Source organism: Argentina anserina, chromosome 6 (assembly GCF_933775445.1).
Source record: "Argentina anserina chromosome 6, drPotAnse1.1, whole genome shotgun sequence".
Classification (NCBI taxonomy): domain Eukaryota; kingdom Viridiplantae; phylum Streptophyta; class Magnoliopsida; order Rosales; family Rosaceae; genus Argentina; species Argentina anserina.
In genome coordinates, this window is record NC_065877.1 from 6,768,585 (window position 1) to 6,795,852 (window position 27,268).

General features: G+C 37.7%; 3 protein-coding genes across 6 annotated transcripts; 2 read left to right on the forward strand and 1 right to left on the reverse strand.

Annotated features, from left to right (window-relative positions):
* Nucleotides 1-44: 44 nt before the first annotated feature.
* LOC126799778 (probable DEAD-box ATP-dependent RNA helicase 48) lies at nt 45-4,176 on the forward strand. 2 transcript variants are annotated; one of them, XR_007672652.1, is made up of 2 exons: nt 45-1,081; nt 4,035-4,176. XR_007672652.1 is itself a non-coding variant. In XM_050527043.1 (1 exon), the coding sequence occupies exon 1, from the start codon at nt 114-116 to the stop codon at nt 660-662; it is 549 nt and encodes a 182-aa protein (XP_050383000.1). In that variant the 5' UTR covers nt 45-113; the 3' UTR covers nt 663-1,210. The 2 variants fall into 2 exon arrangements, 1 of the variants encoding a protein (XP_050383000.1); XM_050527043.1 differs by lacking the exon at nt 4,035-4,176 and having other exon boundaries at nt 45-1,210.
* A 13,130-nt stretch (nt 4,177-17,306) lies between these two features.
* Nucleotides 17,307-21,639, forward strand: LOC126799774 (protein NRT1/ PTR FAMILY 5.6). The gene is made up of 4 exons (XM_050527038.1): nt 17,307-17,663; nt 19,092-19,309; nt 19,659-20,203; nt 20,733-21,639. The coding sequence occupies exons 1-4, from the start codon at nt 17,516-17,518 to the stop codon at nt 21,595-21,597; spliced, it is 1,776 nt and encodes a 591-aa protein (XP_050382995.1). The 5' UTR covers nt 17,307-17,515; the 3' UTR covers nt 21,598-21,639.
* A 1,984-nt stretch (nt 21,640-23,623) lies between these two features.
* On the reverse strand, nt 23,624-25,636 carry LOC126799400 (aldehyde oxidase GLOX). 3 transcript variants are annotated; one of them, XM_050526601.1, is made up of 2 exons: nt 25,463-25,636; nt 23,624-25,301 (listed from the first exon to the last, which is right to left on the reverse strand). In XM_050526601.1, exon 2 carries the CDS (start codon nt 25,231-25,233, stop codon nt 23,749-23,751), a length of 1,485 nt encoding a protein of 494 aa, XP_050382558.1. In that variant the 5' UTR covers nt 25,234-25,301; nt 25,463-25,636; the 3' UTR covers nt 23,624-23,748. The 3 variants fall into 3 exon arrangements, with proteins under 3 accessions (XP_050382558.1, XP_050382557.1, XP_050382556.1); XM_050526600.1 differs by having other exon boundaries at nt 25,436-25,636; XM_050526599.1 differs by lacking the exon at nt 25,463-25,636 and having other exon boundaries at nt 23,624-25,426.
* Between the last annotated feature and the right edge of the window lie 1,632 nt (nt 25,637-27,268).

The window sequence follows — 27,268 nt, forward strand, 5'->3', positions numbered from 1 at the left end:
AGTACGCTGTAGATCAGATCAGAATGGCCACAAAACTCGGGAAATCCACACTTCTTCTTCCTGTGTTGTTCCACAAAACTCGTCAAGTTTTCTCAGTTTCTCCCAATTCAAAAATGTCAATCCTAACCCACCAAACCCTCTCCCTCTCTTTCTCCAAATTCCTAACCGCCCCGACAACCCCACTCTTCCTCCACCAACCCTCCCTCCTCCCCCTCAAACCCTCCACCCTCATCCGCATGGGCGGCGGCCCCCGCACCTTCCCCGGCGGCGTCTCCAAGTGGCAGTGGAAGCGCATGCAGGCCAAGAAAGCCAAGCAGCTCCTCAAGGCCCGCCTCACCCGCGAGCGCCAAATCTACGAGATGCGCAAGCGCGCCGAGCTCAAAGCCGCCGTCTCCGACCTCGAGCGCCCCTGGGAGCCCGTCGAGAAGCCCCCCAACTTGTTCTCCGTCTCCGCCGACGAGCAGGTCAAGGTCCTTGCCGATCGGTTCCAGCGCCCCGGCGGCTTTGACTTGTGGACCGAGAGGGACGGGCCGGAGCTCTTTCGCACCACCACGGAGGACTTGCCGTCGGCTAGATTCTTCCCCAAGGGAGTTGTGCATAGTGTGAAACCCTATAAGAGAATTGAGGAAGATGATGATGAGGGAGCTGGTGGATGGGCTTAGGGGCTCAAATGGGCCGGGTTTGAATTCGAGAAGTTTGTCGGAGTTAATGAGGTTGAATGGTCAGAATGGGAGAATGTATAATGGTAAATTGAGGAGGAAGGGAAATGCCGAAGTTTCGAGTGATGTTGATAGGAAACAGATAGGTCAGGGTAATGTAGTGAGGGGTGGCGAAAATCGGCATTATAGGAGAAATGGTGGTTCAGAGTCTGAAGGGAGTGAAAGGAGAGAGTAGGCAGGGTAGGAGAATTGGTGGGATGAAATCGAATGGTTTGGAGTCTCAAGTATTTGATATGAGGTTGAGAGAAGATGGGAGTTATGAGTTTCAATAGTTTAGTGATGCAGTATGAACTATGGAAATGCTTAGTGGACGATCCTGAGGACTCAAACTGACAATGGAGGACTCAAACAGTAAGGAAAAGGTCAGGCAAAGAGCTATCATTCTCTCAAATTGTATGTGAATACTTATATGTTATATTGTATGATGAAATAGTTTAATGCAAAATGTTATTCCAATCAAAGTATATCTATAACAATAACTTGTTGGACTATTTGATGATTTTGTGCATTTTGTCTTATGAATATTGCAGTGTGCTCTTAGTGTAGATTTTAGTACTGATATGCATAACACTTGGACATAATGCCCAAAACAAAACTAGACATTTATTCCTGAGACGCCGTATCCTATAGGTCACTAGAGTAGAGATTAAAGATGATGTTTAATATGTACTTCAAGAGTTGATGCGGGTAGAGCATTACATACTTGGCAAGCCACCAACTGCACACACGCGCACTCACACTTGCCAACTATAGAAGCTAACTGAACAGCTCACCTAAAACTGCAGTTCGAATATCAGAGTCCGATAAAAGATTAACTATTTCTGAGCTCATTAGAAAAGCAAAGTTGGGAACAATTTAAGTTTGTGGTCTGATAAACCAAAGATGCACTAAATATCAGGACTCCTCTTCTTACAATAGATAACTAGTTTTGAGCTCATTAGGAAAGCAAAGTTGGTAACAAGTTATGTACGAGGTTTGATAAACCACAGATGCAGTAGATATTAGGAATTCTCTTCTTGCTTTATACTGAATCCATAGCAAGCATGCATCCTCAACATAGATTCACACACACACACACACACACACACAACACAATAGGATAAAAACCAACTAAAAAGGAACTAGTGTACATGAAATGGAGTACAACCCTGAACCAGCCAACATTAATCCATCATTCAGCTAAAATGAGCACCATTTCTCACTTGCTATCCACTTGCCAGAACGAATCCCCTCAATTTAACCTGAAATCACTTTTTCTTATACGATGAAATTCTAATTTAGAAGGTAGATTTTGTTTTAACATGTATATTGAGTGATTTTCCATTTACACACCTGGCAAATGTATAGACCACACACTCAAATGCGTATATTGAAACCCCCTGTGAAGCTTAATTACAGTTCAAATCTTCAAAACTCAAATGATTGGAATATTAACCCTTTGACAAGCTCTTGAGGGAAGAGCTAAAAGCTAGAGGGGTTGATGTTCGATAAACCACATAATCTGTAGATATTAGCAGTTCCCTTTCTTGCTTTTAATGGTCTGAAGCAACCAGACTTGTATAATTTACAATTAAGAAATAGAGAATATGTACCCATAACCGAAATGGAAGTGTTGTCTGTTGGTATGCATACTGCGCATCGCACACCGGACACCTTGACGATCTTGCTGTAAAGTATTCTTCTTGAGTTGTATTGTCAGAAAGTAGTGCATTGATGCGCGCCTCTTCACTGCAGTTGGGGTAAGAAAAGATTTCTTTTAAATTTTGAACAGCCTTCTCATGCTTTTGGGCCATCCCATTTCCTTTTGCCTAATGTTCTTTGTTTGCTTATCGACTGTCTTTTGAGAAGTGTAATGGATAATTGTTGATTTGATCAAGTACTTTAGATGATAGAGCCATCTGGAATTGATTACCAGCAGCGAGCTGGTGTTGGTTCAGCAGTGGTATTGTGTTGGTCCTGGTGGGTAGTGCAGGTTGGTGTTTCATGTATGGAGTAGAAAGTGCTGACTCGACTCTTTTCGAAAAGGTCCATGTGAGTTTATGCATTTCATCTAACTTGCAGATCACTAGTGCTTGATGTCGCTGTGGCTTATTTGCTGTCATTTATGATATATATGGTGTTGACTAAACTATTTTTCCTTTCTGGCCACATAGATCTGTATGTAAATCTAGTTGCACAAATGATAAATCCTGATCTTGGTTGGAACTGCACACCTTATCCATGTTGATACACCATCATTCTGCACTGGTTAGGTTTTTATCCACTGTTAAGTATGATTCTTCTTATCTCTCTTTTGTGCAGTTTTGTGGATATGAGATCTTCTTAATCATCCCTAATGGGAATACACCCCCCCCCCCCCCCCCCCCCCCCCCCCCCCCAATCATGTCCAGAAGCACTGTAAAACTCTAAGACACTTCTATTATTAGCATATCAGTTTGACTGTGAAGTTAGCTAGCTATCACCTCCACACGATTATAACCTGTAAAGCACAATTATAGGTTTAGTGGGTGTTGCAGTCATCATGCCACTCAAATCAAATCCATTTGAGTGGATTCTATCTTTATTTCTGAATTTTCTCGAATCAATTGAGGGTTATCTCGCTGACTTTTGATGTTAAGTTTTGTACTTCAGTAGATAAGACATTGGTTTGACTCAGATTAAGTACTCTTTATGTGTGTTCTTTGTCCTTTGACCATAACTTTCCCTTAACATTTTGTTCAGATGAATTACCGGCATCATCCAACATAAGCTCTTGAAATGCTTGCTTTACAATTGGAGTATGAACAATGCCCCATTTATGATTATTTAGGACCTTTTTTTTTCAGCCCTTACCATATCTCTGGTATCAGATTATAATAATCTGTGTGATGTTGTCCCACAGAGGGTGGATTAGGTTTTGTTTTCGAAATTCCCAACTAATAAGGTTCTGTAAATCTCACTTCAGTGTGGATAGTTGGTGGGCATGGAAGTTTAATAAGGATTAAGAACTGATAAAAGGTAATGAAAAAGGTTCTTGGTGTGTTTGTGGTTTCAACATGCCATGTATTGGTATATGGAAACATTATGCTTGAAGCATTCCCAGAGATCTGAAGTGGAAGGAGATTATGACCGATTAACCAATAATTGATTTGCATTCTAGATTAACGGAATTCGGCAATTATATTTATCTGCAGAACAAGAAAAAGCATTTACACTTTTTAACAATGGCCTCTGCTAAATTATTTTGATGGTGCTATACTGTGACTCAATTAAGCTATACTGCTTTTAATTTAGATGTTTGTAAGCTTCAATTGTTTTCGACATTCCCCCTTGCAGGAAAAAGTATATATACTGATAAGGCCTCGAGTTGAAGTAGGTGAAATGCAGATCAAGGTAATAACTTGAAGACGATGATACAGCTCTTTTTTTGTTTTTTCGTTTTTTTTTTCTGTTGAGAAAGTATAATACAGCTCAGTTGAACAAACATGCAAGTCGGAAATACTTGAAGCTATGGGGAAAACTAGAAGACCATGACCGTAAATGAGACGTCAGAAGTCCTGAATGCGGCATTGTTCAATCCCACAATCTAAATGCCTTAGTGCCTTACACCTGTAAAGAAGAAATGCATGACCATTGATAAACGCAGTTCCTCACCTGAAGGGACTTCAGAAAGAAATGCATCCAGTATTCCACCAAGTCATTCAACCCACAAATAATCGATTCGTACGTAGGTATACTAATTAACCTTTGAATCACGTTTTACATAAATGAATTTTGGTTCTTGTACCCTAGCATGAATCTGTCTAAGTTTCTGTAGCTCCAACCGTCAATTTACCCGAGAATTTCTACTTGTACTCGAGTACTAGTCTCCATCAGTTTTGATGCCTGATAATTCATGTAAAATGTGTCGTACAGTTCACAAAGGGAGCATATTTATCTGTACATCAGTTGAAAAAAGAACAGAGAACCTCACAAACGAAACTAACAATGAGTTCCAAGACATGATCCATGTGCTAACATTCTTATTTTGTACGTAAGGACCATCGAATATATCCCTCGGAAGTTTACACATGGCTAGCTCAAGCCCCTTTTGCAGAAACAAGCAAAGCGAGCACAAATTTATGAAATAATGATAGTTTCTCAAAAACCGGCCACGGCCTAACGATGATCGATCACTCTCTGCCGAAAGAGTTTCGGCTGGAAGAATATCTGATGGAGAATAGCTAGTGGAGGGAAACATGTATGATAACGGCCTTATATGTAGGCAGCTAAATGAGCTAAACTCTCAGAAGCCTCGTATTTACACACCACCTCATGAAAGGTCGAGGAGAAGTACTATAATCTTAGGGTTCTTCTCAAGCTCCGGAAATCTGAATTACAATCCTACATATCAATACGAATCGCACTGAAAAATGAAGCACTGCTCATTTGACAGCTGCGGCAAAGAAGTTAAAAAAGAAATAGGGACCGGAGTACACAAACAAATAAAGAATTGAAACACGTGTGTTGAACTTGAAACAAAGTAGTACTTAATTACCATCATCAAAGTTCATAATGTAAGTAATTGTCTCCCACTAATCTGCACAAAGATGGAAAATTCCTATATAGCTGCTAGCATTGCTCAACTGGTTTGTGCCAACATGAAACTTAATATTTATAACTAGACATTCATCATGAAAACTAGGCTCTCATTGCTTAATTCTTGGTGCCTAAAATAGTAATGAAATGAAAGAAGCTGCCACCATTTTGAGTTTTGAATTAATTAATCCCATTTGATTACTAGAGTAATGTATTAGTACCAGTTGACTTCAACCACAAGCAAATTAATTTGCTTTACTTAAATCACATAGTGGTTTGAATCGGAAACACAATTTTATGATTGTTTGAATGCTTTTTTTTTTTTTGAAGAGGTTTGAACCCAGCCAAGCTGAGAGGCTCAGCCACCCGCCCAGTTATATTTATTAAAAACAAAAATAAAATACATAACAAGGAGGATTATACCAAAACATTGCCGAGAGAAGAAAATCTTAAAGAAACAGAAAGTAGATCATCCTTTTATGGAAACTGATAATTCGGAAATTTCAAATAATCAGCTTGTAAGAACTTAACGAGCACACTATAAGGACTATCATACCAAGCAAAAGTGTCATTGGTGAGGCCTAAATTGGTCATTTTGTCAGTTACCGCATTTCCTTATCTAAATATATGACTGCAGCGAAAAGACATCAAACGGACTTTAGATAGACAGTTGTGCCAACGTACTCTCTGAAGTTTCATGAAGGAGAGAAAAACTCGGAAGAAAAATAGACCATAAATAAAACCAATCTCTAACAATAGCAATATCAACCACTCTTTTCAAATTAGTACAAGCTGGGAAGGCAAACTCCAGACCACAAATTCATTAGACACAGTACTTCAGACTTCAGACACCGTCAGTTTCTTTTTATTATTTCCTCTCATGAGTGAGAGAAAATGTGATTGCTTAGTTTGGCATGTTTTGCATGTCTGTCAAAACGTAATCATCTTCTTTACTGTTTCTCTTTGAAAGAGATGATTTCATAAATGGAAGAAGTTTAAGAATTTCAATCGCAATCAGTACAGCTTTGTCAAATTTTACACAAGGAAAAAAAAATCTCCATTACAGTTCAAAAGAATCAGCAGTAAACTGTTCCATCATCAACCGTAAGAGTAGGATATTGACATTCTTGAGAAATTCTTAGTATAGAATGATGTTTCCATTTACTCCAAATTTACACATAATTAAGATATTTCTTTCTGGTCTGGATAAGCTAAAAGTCTTAGTTATGTGGATGGAACTCGCAGCATTTCATAAGATTCTTATACCAATTGGACAGCTAAGAAAACCTCGAATATTTGTGTTAACCAACAACTAGAGCATTTCAGAAATAAATTGATCACTCTTGCAGTCTTGCTTTATCACAATTAGTATGTCTATATCACTAAATTCTTCCATACAACATTGACATCGATGCTAGTTGGGTGATGAATATCGACAGATCTGTAACGGTTTTAGCTATGATTGATGGAAATCGATGATACTGAGTCTGAAAATTCGATTCCATAACCTCTTTCACTCATAAATTATTTGATAGAAATTATATTAACTCACAATATAAGATTTTAATTGTATAAGTTGTTCACCTTAATTATTACGGTTGATTATAAAAATGTATCATTTCCCCGCTTATTAGAAAAATGTCACTACTTATGAATTAATTATAAAAAAATCCTCACATTTAAGTGGAAATTAGAAAAATGTCAACAAAATTAGGAAAAAAAAGTTACTTAACAAATATTTTCTGAACTATTGTGTCATTTCTCACTTTTTTTTCCTTCTTTTTTTAATTTCGGCGATAACTTTCTTGTCTGGCGATAGATTTTGACGAAATTGGTACCGTTAAAAAGATCTCACTCCCCTCTTTCATTTCATATACTACCCACTCCGAATTGACCAACCGTACAAGGCGCAACAACCATCACAAAAGGTTGCCGCTATCGATGGCGGTGCTCCAAGCAAATCCGGCGAAACCGAAGCTCAAGGTTCCATAATTCTAGCTATTCTCTTCATTCTGAGCATACTTATACTAATTTCATTTAAATTTTAACAAATTTCGCATATTTCCACATTTTCTCTCGGCATGTCACACATACTGTCACAACCACTGTCACACTACCTCTTACCCTAACTGTCACATCTACTGTCACAACCACTATCACACTTATTGTCACAGAACCTGTTACACCATCTATTTACACTAACTGTCACACTCATTGTCACAACCTCTGTCACACTACCTTCCACAATTATTATCACACTACCTATTACACTAACTGTCACACCCACTGTCACACCTACTGTCACAACCACTGTCACACACATTGCCCCTGTCACAACCTCGATCACTATTTCTATCACACTACCTGTCACAACTACTATCACACCCATGTCACAGCTCCTATCACACTACATGTCACAACCTTTGTCACAACCCCTGTCGCAACCAATATCTTTTATGTGACTGTTGTGACTAGAAGAAGAAGGACTAGAAACAACGTACATTTGTTTATAATTATGTGATCTTGAACTTCTTAAATCAACTCATACAATCCATATAGCGATATTTAATGTGATGTATTACACTGCCTATCATAATAGTTATCACACTGCCTATCACACTTCTTATCACACTACTGATAGGAGCATTTTGTGCGACGTTCTTAACATGTTTTTACCTCAATTTGTACTTTGCTTAGCCCTTAATGTTGTACTATTGAGTCATTGAGTCGTGGTAAGAGTCTTGAGCGGTATTGGATGCATTTTTGTGCTTACATGAGTTAAAACGCATAATTGGTTTAGAGTCCTAGTTTGACTAGGAATCCTTGTTAGGTTTTAAAACTAATTATCTCTTACTTATGATTTTATTTTCAGATTGGATTGAAGAAATAATTAAAGAAAAAAAGATAGAGTCAAGTCATGCAACAATTAAATAGAAGATGATCATTAAAGGCATAAAACATGGCATGTTTTAGGGAATAAAACATGACATGTTTTAGGGATTAAAGCTTGTCATATTTTAGGGAATACAACTTTCCATGTTTTAGGGATTAAAGTATGGCATGTTTTAGGGAATAAAATTTTCCATGATTTAAGGGATTAAAGCATGTCATTATTATAGGAAGAAAGAAGCAATTTCAAACCCTCTATCTTTCCTCTATATATACATGGCTTCACCTCTCAAATAAGATCACTTCTCATTAGCATTCAAGAGCCAAAACTCTACCAAAACACCACCATAAATTTCCCTCACAAATTAACCAAGCTGTCCACCCCAAAACTATCATCATCTCCACCGAGTTTCACTATTGAAGATACACCTTCAAGGTTCCTACAACGTGTGATTCTCGCAACTCATCTCCATGGTTTCGTCTATTTGTGTTAATCTACAATTCTTTGTCTATGAAGATTGTAAGTTGTTATTTATGTGGAAATATTGGTTTTGTATTTGTTTTAGAATTTTCAGATTGTTTTATTGGATTTTTGGATCTTTGCCGAATTGATGGTTTTCTATAATTAATGAGTTTGTATTTCTATTGTTGTGTTATAATCATCTTTCTCATACTTTTAGATAATTTTCAGATATGTGCATATGAATTTAGTGCTTGGATGCATTCCCTAAGATTGTGTTTGAGTGCTAGATTCATCAACCATATTGACACAAATCGAATCATGCCCTAAGTAGGTTCGATTTGTGTTGATTAAAAGTGGTAAAAATTCTGGAAATTTGCATGTGAAACCATGGTGGGTGACGTCAGACATGAAACATGTCTCCAACAAAGATTTGGTGCTTAAATGTAATCTTGTTTGATTTCTACTCTAAGTGTTATTGAATTCGATTGCATGCAAATTTAGATTAGGCCATAAGTCAATCTAAATGTTAATTGAAATCTTGCACGATTAGATGATCCCCTAAGGCTCTAATTGTATTAGTGTCTAAAAAGTATGTAATTGGTTGAATTAGAATGTATGATAGGTTCGAACTTGTAATTATGTGATGTAATGGTAAATTTGGTTTAAGTTTGTTAAAGAGAAGTCGATCATGTTAATAGTAATTTAGGTTTTATTTTAGTAGTTAATAATCAATTTCAAACCCCCCATTATTTGTTAATACTAAAAGTTTAGAGTTCCCTTCAATTCTCCAGAAAGAACGATCCATGCTTATTCTATACTAACGATGATGTTTTACATGGTTTATTATAGACGTTTTAATAAAACGCTCTATCATTTTGGCGCCGTTACCGGGGAATTGAGAAAATCTCAATTCTTTTAAAGTGTTAATTTTGTACTATATTGTATATTTGTAAAAATAAATTCATGTGAATAGTATGGTGAATAGTAATATTCAGTAAAAACAATTACAATTTTTTTTTCACATCTAAAAAAAAGTAAATCTCTGTAAATTTTTTTTTACTTTTTTTTGTAAAGTGTATAAATGTAAAAATACTTATAAATTGTAAAAATAAAAAGTAAAGAAAACTTTATCTTTGTAAAAATACATTTTGTGTACAGTAAATAGTAAATCGAAAAAAACATTTAAAAATAAATGTATGTGAACAGTAATAGATAACAGTAAAATACGCACAGTAAAAAAATTAAACTTTTTTTAAATATATTTTTTGTGATAAATGTTTTAATTTTGTTGTAGTATGCATATAGGATACTTGTTACACTTAGATAATTTTTAATGAAACTAAATGTTTATTTATGCTTAGTTTATTGTAAGTTATAAAGTGAACGGAATAGGTAAAGTCCATTTTGTTAATATTAGCCTTAACCCTCCATTTGTACCTTGCTAAGGTCACTTGGGGTTGAGGGCGGCTTTTATTAACACTTTGCGAGCAGTCTAACACACAAATTTATTCCGAGCTGAGTAAGGGGCATGTTATTTTCATTACCCTGGTTCAAGGTTTACAAAATTGGATCTCAGAGGCCCATAGACTGACATACATCTCGGTGATGGAGTCGATAGTGGAAACATCCTTTCGAGGGTGTAGACTCTGTGGTGTCCAACAAATGAGTCATGCCTTGCGACTATCTCTGAATCTAGCTATCCAGCCTTCTGAAACAAAAGAATGAGTTTGTGTCTAGACAACATACTTAGGCCGCACGTCCACCTCGCTTTATAACTTAGAAAATAAATTTGTATAAATAGATGTATATAGTTTCAAAATAAAATGATATTTTAACTTTTAAGGTATATCAGATAAAGCATGACCCTTACCTGGGGCTGTTTCAGTCCATTGCACAGTTAGCTCCTCTGCTCCACGGACCTTAAATGTTAGGATTGTGTGTGAATAAAATCAATTAGACTTAGTAATACTTTATGTAGATTTCGTAACATTAAAAATAAAATAAAATAAAATAAAGAATAAAAAAGAATTAAGAATAAAAGAAAAAATAATAACAAAAAAATGATTAGAGGAAGGAAGTTCCAAGTGGGCTAGAAAGTTCTGTTATTCCATTCGAGACTTATGTTGTTTCCAGGGAAACTTCGTTCGTGTTGGGTTGACCTATTTGTTGTTACTAACGTGTTTGCTCATGGTGCAGTTGAGATTCAAAGTGATAAAACAGGAAAGACATTCAAGGTAAATGGACATCGACTTAAGCCATACTATGAGCCATTTCAGGAGCACACGCATGAGGAGACAATTATGAGAGATGCGCCTAAAGGAAAATGAACATGAGAGAGTCTAGGCTGAGAGACTATAAAACTCAAGCGCTGCATGGGAAGCAACACATTTCAACCGTATTTGTGGAGGAGTCGTCTACGGGAGTTTGAATTTTCTAATCCCTTCATTCTTATGGTTGAATTGTATATGTGTTGATATGTGATCTTATTCTATGCTTGTGAATTACATTCTTACTATTAAGTTTACATTGAGGACAATGTAATTTTCTAAGTGTGGGGTAGGGTTGCAAGTTCATTGATTGTTTGTATCATGATATAAAAAAAATCCGAAAAATGAATTAAATTTTGTTTGCTTTATTGAGTCTTAGGATGCCCCTAAAGTCTAGGATGATTATGTCTCTAAAATACATAGATGATGGTTTTACATTTTATACGAATTGAATTGTAAATTTCATTGATGATGTAGATTTGGTATGAACATGTGAGATTTGGATTGATTGATTATGACATACATGTTTTGGTCAGTTTAAAGTCCATAACAACCTGTGAGTTTTTGAGCTTATATGTACTTTTTTTTTTCATGAGATGTAATTTGAAATTTCGTGATTATTCATGAACCTCACTATTCTTTGCATATTCAATAACTATGTGTCATAGGTTTTAATGGACTCTAGAATTTACTAGAACTCACTTTTGTGATTGTTGAAACATTTAAGTCATAAAATGCTCTGATTTTGAAAATGATTTATGGATCATTTCTAGAAATACCACCACTTTAGCCAAACAATCATGTATCCCTATATGTGTCATGTTTGAGACCCCTTAGTTGAACCACATTTGTGCCTACATTGAGCCTTTTCTTCATCACCTATGTTATCTCCATGCTTAGTATAGTTACCTCTACCTTGTCCTATAGACTTGACAGAATTCTTATTGAGATGATGTTGTGATTATGCATGAAATAAGTGTGGGGTGGAAGACATTTGAAAAAAAAATCAACAAGCTTTTAAGCAATTATTGCCGAAAAAAAAACAAGAAAACGAAAAAAAAAAAAGAATGATGAACTCGGCAAGAAAAGAAAAAAAATGTTATGTTGTCTTCCATTTGTGATTTGGAGTTGAGTTGTAATTGAAGGTCTAAAAAATTTTACTTGACCTTTGTCCATGTTCACTTTGTGGTTAGAATGATGATTGTGCCCAACTTGTTATATTCGGCCCCTGATGGTGTGTGGTGTCATAAGGATGATGTTTACTCTACTAAGTCTATAGGATTACCTTTGTAATTCCTTGATATTCCATGCCTTTAGCTACGCTTAAATATTTACCTTATCTAATGATCATAATGATTCTTAAAATGAGCAAATCTTGGTTTGTGGAGATGATCACAAGAGTTGAGCATATGGTTTTAGTCCATTTGTGCACTTAGTTGTTAAATGAGGTTTTCCTATGTTATTCACAAAGTGATTTTCATTTGTTGAAATATGCAAGTCATTTGATGTCTTAATATCCTTTCTCTTGCATATACTTGTGTTTGAATGATAACCGTGAATCTGAGTGAAAATAAGAGAATGTGTCTTATGAGGAGGATTGGATTGACTAAACATGTTAAATGCTTATTATCTCGCATCTGACTTATTCATACTATGAAGCATGTTTATGAAACTTAGAATTTATGTGCTTACATTCAAATGCTTAAACTTGAAAGCTATGTGTTTTGAGATTCTGAGGCAATCATTTAGGGGCAATAGTGTCTCATTTAGTTTTATTTTGCTAAGAGACTAGCAAAAGTCAAGTGTGGGGTAGTTGATAGAAGCACTTTGTGCGACATTCTTAACATGTTTTTACCTCAATTTGTACTTTGCTTAGCCCTTATTGTTGTACTATTGAGTCATTGAGTCGTGGTAAGAGTCTTGAGCGGTATTGGATGCATTTTTGTGCTTACATGAGTTAAAACGCATAATTGGTTTAGAGTCCTAGTTTGACTAGAAATCCTTATTAGGTTTTGAAACTAATTATCTCTTACTTATGATTTTATTTTCAGATTGGATTGAAGAGATAATTAAAGAAAAAAAGATAGAGCCAAGCCATGCAACAATTAAATAGAAGATGATCATTAAAGGCATAAAACATGGCATGTTTTAGGGAATAAAACATGACATGTTTTAGGGATTAAAGCTTTTCATATTTTAGGGAATACAACTTTCCATATTTTAGAGATTAAAGTATGGCATGTTTTAGGGAATAAAATTTTCCATGATTTAAGGGATTAAAGCATGTCATTATTATAGGAAGAAAGAAGCAATTTCAAACCCTCCATCTTTCCTCTATATATACATGGCTTCACCTCTCAAATAAGATCACTTCTCATTAGCATTCAAGAGCCAAAACTCTACCTAAACACCACCATAAACTTCCCTCACAAATTAGCCAAGCCGTCCACCCTAAAACCTTCATCATCTCCACCGAGTTTCACCATTGAAGACACACCTCCAAGGTTCTTACAACGTGTAATTCTCGCAACTCATCTCCATGGCTTCGTCTATTTGTGTTAATCTACAATTCTTTGTCTATGAAGATTGTAAGTTGTTGTTTATGTGGAAATATTGGTTTTTTATTTGTTTTAAAATTTTCAGATTGTATTTGATATTTTTTTGAGACCATGCCGAATCTATGTTCTTATAATTAATGAGTTTGTATTTCTATTGTTGTGTTCTAATCATCTTTCTCATACTTTTAGATAATTTTCAGATATGTGCATATGAATTTAGTGGTTGGATGCAATCCCTAAGATTGTGTTTGAGTGCTAGATTCATCAACCATATTGACACAAATCGAATCATACCCTAAGTAGGTTCGGTTTGTGTTGATTAAAAGTGGTAAAAATTCTGGAAATTTGCATGTGAAACCATGGTGGGTGACGCCACACATGAAACATGTCTCCAACAAAGATTTGGTGCTTAAATGTAATCTTGTTTAATTTCTACTCTAAGTGTTATTGAATTCGATTGCATGCAAATTTAGATTAGGCCATAAGTCAATCTAAATGTTAATTGAAATCTTTCATGATTAGATGATCCCCTTAGGCTCTAATTGTATTGGTGTCTAAAAAGTATGTAATTGGTCGAATTAGAATGCATGATAGGTTCGAACTTGTAATTATGTGGTGTAATGGTAAATTTGGTTTAAGTTTGTTAAAGAGAAGTCGATCATGTAAATAGTAATTTAGGTTTTATTTTAATAGTTAATAATCAATCTCAAAACCCCCATTATTTGTTAACACTAAAAGTTTAGAGTTCCCTTCAATTCCCCAGAAAGAACGATCTCTGCTTATTCTATACTAACAATGATGTTTTACAGGGTTTATTATAGACGTTTTAATAAAACGCTCTATCAACTACCTGTCACAACAGAAAGTTAGTGTGATAGGTAGTGTGACAACACTATTTTAAAAAAAAACCTAAAAAATCTTATTTGGGCACCCAGAAAAATGATCTGGGTACCCATATCATCATGTTCTCCGTCTTAGATTTTTCTAGCAACAACAACATCACCACATCCCACTCCGTCGTGATAAACTCTACCAGATTGGAGATCAGCTCTGTCACCGCGTATCTTTCTGCCACTGTGCCTCATAGGTTGAACCTGCGCTCTCCGACGTCGTCCCCGCGGCTCCAATCTCCTCCCCGGGCCTCCGACCTCCTCCCCACACCTCTGAACTCATACCCGCACCTCTGAATTCGTACCCGCACCTCCAAACTTGTCCTCGCGCCTTCGACGTTGTCATCCCCATGCCTCAGCCTCGTTTGGTGTTTCATGTCCAGTCCTCCTCCTCCTCCTCGTCACGGTACCAAGGTCTTTACCTCGATGAAGTCGTCGAGTCCCTGCACTTGGTGCTGGACTGTTGGTACGGTGAAGATCTGTGGATTTCATAATAGTGAGAAAACAAAGAGACAGTGGGATTGACTGTAATTTGTGTGAAAATTTGGGGGCAACGTTGTAATGGTTTTAAAATTATGACTTTTTTTTCTAATTTCCTTATCTTATGTGATTTTTTTCTCATTTCATTGGTCAAATGTGACTTTTTTATAAAAATCCCTAATTATTACGGAAATACTAAACCTTATATACATATATGGATATATATATATATATATATATATATATATGATGCGAGCATTTCAATCACTTCAAGAAAGTGATTATAGTCACTATTTGATACCTGCATTCAAGTACACTGATGAACCAGATGAAGTGAAATCATGTTTTATGCTCCTTACTGATCCAATATCAAGTCACAATATAAGATTTTGATTTTATACGTTGTTCACCTTAATTAGTACGGAAAGACTAAACCTTTTATATATTCATACATATATATAGGAGAATTTTCAGGTGCGGACGTCTGTATTTTACATAAGGTATAAATTCGCCAATTCCGGTGACGGCAGGCACAACGGCGGGGCAGATCACGATAGCTGCACTCCTCACTTCCCGGCGGTCCCGCCTGTGCTGGTTGGAGCTCCATCGGAGGTAGGAATCGCGAAATTGCCGGAATCTGCCCAGAAACTTGATTCTTGCATATTCGGGCCGTTGTGGGTCGTCGATGGAGCTCTGGCCAACACAGACGAGATCACCAGGAAGTAGGGAGTGCGGCTGTGCTGGTCCGCTGCGCTGTTGTGGCCTACTATTGCCGGAATTAGAACGTCTGCACCCGAAACAACCCATATATATATGATTGATGCGAACATTTCGATCACTTTGAGAAAAGAGATAATATTCACTATTTAATACATGCATCAGGTACACTTATGAACCAGATGAAGTGAAAATCATGTTTTACGCTCCACACTGATCCAATATTGAGTCACCGTGAAGAGGACTAGGGCGAAATATCGATGATGACATGCCATTTCTCCCTCAAGTTAGCATAATGTTATAGACCTAGCCATTCGGCTGCCACACTTGGTCTATGCGACGCTCCACCTACCTAGGAGCCAGCCTTATCTAACGGAGCAATGCACTGGTTTACCTTGCTTTGAGCTCATCAGGGAATCGGCTCCAGACCCTGACCAGTTTGTGTAGAGTGGTCTACTCCATTTTTCGACGTTAAGTCTCTGATTAGCGACAAGCTTCCCAAACTTAACCTGGTCGGCATATCTGAACCCCTAGAAAGCGCAACCATATATGCATCCACACTCTCTGATTCTGGAGCAATCTCACATATGCATGAAGCTCATATAACAAGCGACGTCCACGATAGACACTCCAAAAAATGGGACGTGTGACAATAAACTATCTATCCACAACCTATATAAATATATCTTTTTTCCTTATACGATGATATTTCAACTATTTTTGTTTATCCAGATCATAAAGAAATATCATCAATTTTTTTTTTCATCCAGATCATTTAGCTCGTCACGATTAGCAATTGAATGAATGGGGATTGATATCCATCAACTCATCTATTTGTTTTAATGTGTTTAATCACGAGGCTAATTTGAATTAGTTCATTAGGGAATGTTTAGACTAATTTTTTTAGGGAAGTGGTCCATTAACTCTTCTCTTTTCATGATTGCAGCTTTTTAATGAAATCCATCAGCTATAAATAGTGGTTTGATTAAACTCATTAAAGTAACAATGCCGATCCACTATAAACAAATAAAAAATCGATCTCCATTTACTTATTATCATGTCGTTAGCCAAACTAGTCATATCCCATCGAAATATAGAAATGACCTCATTGCGACGTGATATTCCTGCAATCAACTATATATCTTATCAATTATCATACTTGAATCTTCGTTTCAGCACATTTTGAACCAAAAGTCTAGGACACTGTTATTTAGAACGTGCTACAGTTGACCATCTTAACTAGCCGAATTGTCGTTTCAAGTTTCAACACATTCTATGCGGTCGCAAAACATTGGAGAAGATCTTATAAGTTTTTCATTGACCAAAAAAAAAAGATCTTATAAGTTTTTAGTTACTTTCAAATAATATAGATTAACTACTTTAATATAAAGTTATGATTTTATCACAACTATAATCATCAAAATGGGCATCCACTACAATAACTAGACTGCAAATGAAATTATCTATCTACTGTTTATCAAGCAACATATGCGAAGTGCTAGCTAGAAGCCTAGATCGAAGACCACATTTTCAACTATGGAACTTTGGTCCCATATGATTCGTGTAGATGCTATTCCTATGGACAGATAAACGTAGTGATCGGGTCTTAGTTGAAATGGGATTGGACGAACATTTTCCACTTTCAAAATTTTCGATCACTATAATGTTTTTTTTTTCACAGTACACTATTCTTCTCAGAGGCTGAGACTTCTCTAGATATATATCGGCCCTACCTTGGAAGGTTTCCACAGCGAATCTGCAAAAAAGTGAGCTGCGAAATCAAACATCCTCCAATATTTCCTCTCTATATAAAGAGAACCCAAGTAAAAGCTTTTCTCACCTCCAAGTCTCCAACCTCCTGTGATATATTCTGTCTTATAGGCTAGGATTAGCTAGCAAAGCTTTTCTTATCCTTCGAATTCTACTTCTACGATCAATACTCTCTCTCTCAGAACTTCCGGGCGATTGATCGAAAATGGAAGAGAGAAGGGGATCGGAAAAATCGAGCAAGGTGGTAGCTGAAAATCAAGAAAAATGGGTTTATGATTCTTCTGTGGATTGTAAAGGAAAAGTTCCTCTCCGAGCTGAAACTGGTGTTTGGAAAGCCTCTCTCTTTATAGTAGGTAAGGACTAAGGACTAAAAACGATCTGGTTACTTCATTGTACTTCTTTTGTTTTCTGAGAACAAGCTAGCTAAATAATTTCATGCTGCTCTTCTCGAGCTTACAGTCATGCAGTTGAAGCAAACATACACGCATCATTCATTTCCTCACCAACTACAAATACTTCCTGGATTATATATGAACCCTAACTAACTAACTAACTAACTAACTAACTATATATATATATATACATATATATATATATAGGATCGAGAGCGTCCGCAATTCAGGCGACGCACCACAACGACGCGGATGGTATCGGCCGTGCTCCCCTCCCGGTGCTCTTGTCTGTACCGGACCGAGCTCCATTACCGGCCAACGGTGGCCCTAATCTGCAAATTTCTCATAAACTTAAAATTTCTGGAAATTTACAGATTCCGACCGCTATGACCCAATAATGGAGCTCCGGTTGACACATAGCACCGAGAGGGGGAGCACGGTCAGCACCTTCAGCTCTATCGTTGCGAGTCACCAGTCTTCAGAAGTGCGGACGTGATATATGTATATATGCAGTTATGCATGCAAGCAGCTTTTATCTTTCATTTTTCTCAGCATGCATGAGATTAATTCTAAATATTACATATCATGAGGAAAGTCGAAACGAAACAGTGGCTCATCTGTAAGCAGGTTTACATGGGAGGATCCTCCCCAGCACTAATTAGCATGTGAGATGTTTCTTTATGGCGACCAACAAAGCTCACTCTACCTAGTGCTATATTTTGTTCATGCATGCAAGCTATTTAAGGCATTCATTCATTTTGCTTAGAATGTCGATTTTTAGTACCAATACTTCTATACCTGTAAAATGATAACATTCTATGTCGAATAATTTGAATAAGTGAAAGTGCCGCACCGGCATATAAGGTCTATAAAAAGAGGCATGCATATGTACTCTTGTATCAAACGGAAGAAAGAATGCTTAGGTCAAATGAAGGGACCTGAACTGTTTTTCTATTATCTTCTTTTCTGGTTGCCGAGTACAAAATGTGGTGGGGGAAGAAGATCAGACAAGAGGATCGTCGAAGGGCCATGATTTAGACGTAGCTAACTAGGTCATATAATTGGTTCAGAATTTTGTAATGGCTACTTCTGTGACATCACATTCCATAGCTGTACATTTGTACAGTATGTTATGCTATTCCGAAGGTAATTATATTGTTGCAGTACGAAACACGATAAGTATTGATCGTATTTTATGTACCACTGTTACATGTAGAGCACATTATGCACTATCTTTCTTTCTTGCCAGCACTGTTTCATTGGTTGGATTTGATCATCAGCTAGCCAAAAAGATTGAATGACATATCCGCTTGGCTTTCCTAGCATTCGAGTTATGTACTGATCTTCTACAGTTTTAATTGATAATCTTTTATCTTATGATTTGTGCAGCAATTGAGTTCAGTGAGAGACTGAGTTACTTTGGAATAGCGACCAGTTTAATAATCTACCTGACCAAAGTAATTCATGAAGACCTGAAGAGTGCAGCGAAGAGTGTCAACTACTGGTCTGGTGTTACCACATTGCTTCCACTCTTTGGAGGCTTCATAGCTGATGCTTATTTGGGTCGCTTTTCCACTGTTCTGGTCTCATCCATCATTTACCTTCTGGTAATAACTAAATTCATTGTGAATTTAAAAAGACACCTTAACATGCATGCATGTTCTAGGGCACTAATTTCCCAATTAAAGAGAAATAAAATCTCAAGCTATACAATTCAAGGAATTGCATGGGTGAGAGATCCATATATACAAAGTACTGTGTGTCTAGTATGTGCGACTTCTTTTAAAAGAATGAAGTTAAATAAGAAATTTGGAGTTATCGATCAATCTGAGCTCAAAACAAATATGTTAGCCTTTATAAGAAGTCCACAAAACAAATACTAGAATATGAATTTTATTAGTGTCATATACGGCTTCATTGTCGCTGATCGGTTATTTGATCTCATATGAAACACAGGGTTTGATTCTTCTAACCATGTCCTGGTTTGTACCAATCCTGAAGCCTTGTGATACACAGCCATGTCTTGAACCAAGAAAAATCCATGAAGTGGTATTCTTCCTAGCCATATACCTGATCTCCATAGGAACTGGAGGCCATAAACCCTCTTTGGAGAGCTTTGGAGCTGACCAATTCGATGATGATCACACTAAAGAAAGAAAGCAAAAGATGTCCTACTTCAATTGGTGGAACTTTGCGCTTTGCTGCGGTCTTTTACTTGGGGTGACTGTGGTTGTCTATGTACAAGACCATGTAAGTTGGGGTATTGCAGATATTGTTCTCACAGCAGTCATGGCAACCTCACTGGTTGTCTTCATTGTTGGCCGGCCATTTTACCGTTATCGAAGACCGACAGGGAGCCCCTTGACACCAATGCTACAGGTTCTCGTAGCAGCCATTTCGAAAAGAAAGCTGCCATACCCTTCTGATACTGCTCAACTGAATGAAATTCCCCAGTCGGAGAAGGTCCATGGGAGGCTTCTCTGCCACACCAACAAACTCAAGTAAGTGAAATACCTTTCTTACAAGGTTGTTCCCCACCCCCAAAAGTCACAACCTATCTCACCTCCTATATATAATTATATATACCATAAATACATAGATACTCTAAAATCATGAACCTATTGAACTTAAATCAACAATTTTTGCTGTTAATTAAAATTGTTAAGCATTTGTTTCATGTGAGTTAAGCTGTCTCAAACTGACCCTCAATAAAGATTGTGAAAGCCAAAACTCTCTTCTGAGTCTTCTCCAGTTTTGAAGTTCAATACCTATATATGTTCAAGACCAATAATGTTTCATTACAACTGTAAGTGAAAGCTGAAGCCTGATAAAGAGAAGATAAACGACATAAGGTATCATAGCTAGAAAATTCGTTTCTGCTGTTTGAAAAAGTATTAATGTTGAGTCCTAATTCGACCAGAAATGTAGGTAAGTTTGACACTTTTGCCAGATTGTTTGCTGAGAGATTCTTAATTACTATATAATGATAATAGTTTGCTTATTAGCATTCTGTAATGCTATGTGACTTAGATTTCTTGACAAGGCGGCCATCATAAGCACAGAAAATTCAGCTGAGAAGCAAAATCCTTGGACTCTGGCAACTGTGACAAAGGTCGAGGAGATGAAACTCGTCCTCAACATCATCCCCATCTGGCTAACCACCCTACCATTTGGAATGTGTGTAGCACAAGCCTCCACATTCTTCATCAAACAAGGTGTGGCCATGAACCGAAGCATCGCCAACGGTTTCGAGATTCCCCCTGCCTCAATCTACTCACTCGCAGCCATTGGAATGATCATATCAGTCACGTTCTACGAGAAAATCCTAGTCCCCGTAATGCGAAGAACAACTGGAAATGAGAGGGGAATCAACATTCTCCAGAGAATCGGAATCGGAATGCTCTTCTTAATCGCCACAATGGTAACAGCTGCCCTGGTGGAGAAGAAACGACTAGATATTGTCGAGAAAGACCCTTTAAAGGGCTCACATTCCATGAGTGTGTTCTGGTTAGCACCACAGTTTGTGATAATTGGATTTGGAGATGGGTTTACTCTTGTGGGACTGCAGGAGTATTTCTACGACCAAGTCCCCGACTCCATGAGAAGCTTGGGAATTGCGTTTTACCTAAGTGTAATTGGAGCTGGGAATTTTCTTAGTAGCCTCTTGATCACGGCCATTGATCATATCACTGAGAAGAGCGGGAAGAGTTGGTTTGGCAAGGATTTGAATAGTAGTCGTTTGGACAAGTTTTATGGGCTACTGGCTTGTATGACTGCAGCGAATTTGTGTGTTTATGTCTTCCTGGCTCGGCGTTACTCTTACAAGAATGTGCAGAAGGTAGCTGTGGCGGATTGCAACGACAGTGAAGTGGAAAATGGAGATTCATTGGCCTAATTAGTAATATAGGGTTGATATATGCAATGTGTCCAAAGAATAATGTAAGGGGGAATTTAATTTATACCCAATTTTCAAGATCCATTTTAAATAAAACCCAATAAATATATATTTTCAATATACACATAAAATTGCTGACTGTGATATATCTTATGTCTTATTTTATGTAATATTTACAAACTGTCATCATTTAATTATAACATCAACATAATTAAAAAACTTGATTAACGATTTGTATTCAATACCTTAATTATGTGTTTATTCTTTCTTGTAATGCTAATTATTTTGTTGTTTCAATCAATTTAATTATTATTGCAAGAATCATTGATTGTTTCTACAATTCTTAATTTTATGAAAAGTTAGGTGAAAGAGAATTCATTATTTATACATAAGGTTAATTAATCATAAATAAGATACATATATATACATCTTTTTGTATGACACATATATTATAGACACCTATATATTAGATTTTTATTTTTATTATACCTATTCGTTAGGTTTCCTATTAAATTATACATATGATTGTGGAATATATATATATATACATATATATATATAGTTAATAGGTAGATTAAAATTGTAAATAGTTGAGGGTAAAAGGTTCTCTAGATCAGGTTTAAACTTGAAATAATAATATACCTAAAAGAAGAGAAAAAAATCGCCAAAGAAAATAATTATGTACCTTGCAATTAGACATTTTTCAGAGTATGAAAATCAAGGTATCAATATGAGCTTAGGACTGAAATGCAATCCAATTTGTTGTCAGAACTATTTTCCCTTTTCTTCCCTCTTCTTCAATTTTTTTTGTTCTTTCATAATATTTATTTAATAAACTCACAAAGACATATGCACGAAGTGCTATGAACACTTATCTTATTCCCTTACTTTGAAACAATAATACAAAATCTTTTTGAAGATTCTAATCAAAATCTCATTTCATCTTTTGTGAGAAAATATGAAACTTTGACGAAGAGAATATATATAATCAAGGGAATAGAGTAAATATAAAATAAGGTAAGAAATTAAGAATGTAAAATTTATGATAAAGTTAAATTCAACAAAATTTTAGCTTATTGTTTGAATTCAAATTGATACAAAAATTGTGTCACATACCAAATATAGCATTTTACAATCTGAATGGTAAATTAGTAACATGAAAAATGAAAAACACCATTAATTATAGACATATGCTCTATATGGTAGGTTTGCTTATATGTAATGGGTGTAAAATAAAGAAAAATATGCATGAGTTTAATTTAAAGGAGACTTAGTAATAATGAGTTTATATCTAATTTTCTCATAATGTAATTGTTCAATTTGAGTTGGAAAGGTTTCTATTTTTTACTGAATACAAGGTAATCCACTTACTGATAATCTTACTATATCAATTATTAAAATCGTCATACAATTTTAACAAATTTGTTTATGAACTATCATAGATCAGTTTTATATAGATCTCACGATACCGATTATATTTATATTGAGTCGGTTAAATTGTTTAAGTTTAGTTTGTTTAACAGGGTTATACTCCTACAGTCCTGTGGTACTTCTAAATAAGTAAATATGCTTATGGTCCAATAGTAATCCCATTTTCTCTTGTTTTGTCTTCTTACGATTTCATAATGGATCCTATATGTATCAACTTGTTAATAAGGTGATTCTAAAGTGTCAACATGATAATGACAGAAAAGGTCGATCAATAAATAATCTATCGCATTGGTGTGACAAAATAAGATGCCTTCTTCAAATGATTGAATATAGAACTCGATGCTTTCTCTATGACTCTATGAGAGCAACAAATGAACTCGAAAGCACAATGGAAAGCGTTCATCTCCATACCCTCTCTGAATTCTATACAGATCGATTATCCCATTCAAGATTAGATGGACCACAACAAAGCTTGAGGCTCGAATTGGTCCGTTTCCTACATTTTATGATAAAGCCTGCGTTCTTTTTAGACTTGATATTATTGCTACTTAGACATGAAGTGAGTGCAACTGTGCAACAACCGCACAAACCAATATACATCCATCACTACCATTTCAATTTCATTTTTTTATACGAACCATCTCAATTTCATGTTTCATATTCCATATCCACAATTTTTAAATACATCAAAAGAACTTTAACAAGCAATCCACAAGCTCCTTATGATACTAAATGTATCCACCGAGCCACACTCGGCACGCCTTGATTAACCGCGAATGTCATGTAATAGCCCGGTGGAGCCACCATCCCGTTCGGCGGCGCAGTACAACTAATCTTGTAACCTCCGTCGCCGTCCGGGACCGAAGGAGTAACGGCTAATTTGACCAGACGTTGACCTTGAGAAAATGAATGCGTGGCAAAGGGTGCACTGGCCAAGTTAACCTCCACAATTCCCACAACTGTTAGAGGCACCGACACCAACACATCAAAACTCTCGCCGTAACGTACCGTCTCCGGAACACCCTCGATCACGGGTCGGAGGTTGGCCCTATCCGGACCCAAATACTCCGGCGAAAACGCTTCCAACCTCAACTCCGTGGGAAATTCAGCTTTGAACTTATAGAAGTAATGAGGATTACTTCCCGCAACTAAAACCCGCCCGTCCGGTAACAAGTTGGCCGTGGAATGGTACATTCTCGGCACCGTTCCCGGGTTCAACGTCATGAACCTCAATCCGACCGGCTGATCGGGTCGGTAAAGAAGCGGGTACAAACACGGGTTCGAAGCCAGCTCAAACCCTTGCGTCCCAGCTTGAGCTCCGTTGATAACCAAAACCTCACCGGTCGGTAGCATAACCATGTCACCCATGATCCTCCCGAACGGCATGTCCTCCATTATCCAACCCGGCTCCGGCGAAGTCGCCACAATCCGACCGCAGCTGCCGTGCGCGGGAGTGTCGGTGCTCTTCTGTATAAAAGCCCCGTACTGTGCCCCACCGCAGACGACGATCACGGCCGTGGAGTAGTCTCCCTCAAGCGCCAGCATTGCCGAAGATCCGGCTGAAGGGTAGTTCCGGGGACCCCCATCCAACGGCGGATATTCTCTGGTGATCTTATCGGTTACGTGATCGTACTGCAAGGCCTTGTTGTTGGCGAAGATGAAAAGGTGGCCGGTAGGGAGGAGATGGACGTAAGGGTATAAGTTGTCCATCTGATCATCCTCCACGTCAGCTAAGAACTTCAGCTCGACGGCGCCCTTTCGCGGCGGGTAATACTCCACTGTATTGGCGCCTCTGCCGCCGACGATAATCACCGACCCGTCGGGGAGTATCTGGTTGGTCGCGTACCACCTCCCGTCCGTGAGCTCCACGTCATCAAGCTCGACCCAGTCGCAGAACCCTGTGGCCTCGCAGGGTTGGAATTTCCGGATTTTTCTGACGCCGTCGAGGTCGCCGCCGGTTTGGAGGAGAGTGCCGTCGGGGAGGAACTGGCCAGAGGAGCACCATGTGTCGGTGAGGATCATGAGGGGCCGGATTTGGTTGGTGCTGGGGTCGAACTGGACGGAGTGTGCGTAACAGTCGTGCTTGAGAGCGGCGTCGTCAGGGTCGTTACGGCAGTGACCGCGGCGGAGCATTTTGCGGGAGGGGCCGATGTTCGTGCGGTCGAGGAGGACGACGGTGTTGAAGCGGGTGACGGCGGTATGCATGGAGGCGATGCCGGCGTTGGCAACGAGAAGCTCCCATGTGCCGGGGAGGTCGGCATGTGTGAAGAGATCTGCACAGTGGAGTAGAAGGAGTGTGAGAATGAATAATGCAAGGGAGGCCATGGTGAGTACTGGAGGAGAGGAGTTACAGTGAGAGAGTGAGGTTGAAGCTTGTACTTAAAGCAATTGAAGGAGATGGATTTACTATGAGAATGTTTAGAAGAAGACGAACGAGTGCGTCAATGCGATCCTTTTGATCAGGGCTCCGACGTCAACTGCTACAAACCGACGATTTAACGGTGGGAAAAGGCGGGTCCCTTCCGGAACTAATTAGGCATCTTAATAGTTACTCACTTGGGAAGTTTCCTTTTTACAATATTTGAATGCTAGTCAGTAGTCACTCTTACTCCCTGAAACATCTTTTTTTGGGTTACAATCCTGTTAGTAGTAAATTTAACATGATTGGATCAGATCAGAGTTCCAAAATTAACTGCTGATTTAGAACACACTACGGGGCCTTGGGTGAGGCCGTGAGGGTGATGTAGAACTTCAATGGAGGACCACCACGTGGCGAGCTAGCCTCTGTTTCTTCTTCTTCTAATCTTCTTCATGCAATAGTCTGCGAGACTGTACTTGTTTGCTTCTTCTGTTGTCGAGTGCGATGGACCTTTGTTGTGTTTTAAACGTTGTGATGTTAACGGGAACATAGAGGGAACAGTAATTAGCATACGTGATTAAGCAGTGAACTCTGTTTCTGATAAGGATTAATTTCTAATTTCATTTCATTTCATTTGGATTTGCAGTGCCAGAGACGCAAGGAATACCAGAAGAAACTTTATAAACTATGGGGCCTTAAAATGGAGATCGAACTGGAGAGGGACCTATGAGCAGTCAAATGGATCAGCTTTGTGTGGCATTCTTGATATAAATCAACACAACACAAGAAAGGCCGAATTATAATGTTTTTGGCATGGGGTCCTTAATTTACATAAGTTTACCCAAATTAAGACAATATGAAGGGCATTATATAAGGTTCAATAATTAGCTAGACGATCGAAAATGTTTGGTTCTTTCCTATTCTTTCTCCGATGAGAGGATGTCTGTTGAAGAGGAGAGATCCCACATCTAAGAAGTGACAAAGAAAATAAAACTTATAAGTGGGTGGATGATAACCAATTATATCGAGGCCTTTTATGATTAAAACTCAACACCTGTGAGGTGGCTAAGTTGGGACAATATTAGTATAGTTGGTCCACGGGCCACGCTTGTCGCTGTTTAATATGGTATCAGAGCGGGTATCTCTCCAGTCGCGCCTCTAATCTGTCATGGACCCGAGTTGAGTGCCACTTTGTCATGGACCCAAGATGGGTGTCATTATCATGTAATCGGAGAGTTTCTGATTGGATGGTCACCAAGTGTCGTTGGTTACTGGACCTTGGTTTATTTCGTCCCAGTATGTGGGATGTTAATCTGTCACGTGCAAACCTAAAAATTAGGTTGCACGTGAGGGGGCGTGTTGGAGAGAAGAGATCCAACATCTAAGAAGTGACAAATAAAATAAAGCTTATAAGTGGGTGGATAATAACCAATTGTACCGAGACCTTTTGTGATTAAAACCCAACACCTGTGAGGTGGCTAAGTTGGGACAATATCGGTACAGTTAGTCCACGGGCCACGCTTGTCGCTGTTTAACAATTTCAATTGCTTAAAAGTTTTGTGATAAGATCCTTCGGAGCCATATAACAAGTGCATCCAAGTCCCACCAAGTTTGATAAATCCCATTGGCCCTATGAGCAATTGAGAACATGCAAGTTTTTAGACGTCATTATCGATAATTCATAATTTGTGTACTGCAGTGTAATAAGATAGCGATTTTATGATGGGATAGACTAGTAATAGTTCGTCTCGTCTCTACTCTCTACATGCAGCGTCGCCCGTCCACCATACAAGTAATGGTCTAATCTACTACATGCATATTGATGTTTCAATTATTTTTCGTGTTCAAATTTACCATTAATATAATGCACATGAGACTTTT

Bases quoted from the DNA above. Each gene is read 5' to 3' on its own strand.
- LOC126799778 (XM_050527043.1), top strand. From the start codon at position 114: ATGTCAATCCTAACCCACCAAACCCTCTCCCTCTCTTTCTCCAAATTC.
- LOC126799774 (XM_050527038.1), top strand. From the start codon at position 17,516: ATGGAAGAGAGAAGGGGATCGGAAAAATCGAGCAAGGTGGTAGCTGAA. The intron at 19,310-19,658 runs GTAATAACTAAA...TATGAAACACAG, and splicing joins CATCCATCATTTACCTTCTG to GGTTTGATTCTTCTAACCAT. The intron at 20,204-20,732 runs GTAAGTGAAATA...TATGTGACTTAG, and splicing joins TGCCACACCAACAAACTCAA to ATTTCTTGACAAGGCGGCCA.
- LOC126799400 (XM_050526599.1), bottom strand. From the start codon at position 25,353: ATGGCCTCCCTTGCATTATTCATTCTCACACTCCTTCTACTCCACTGT.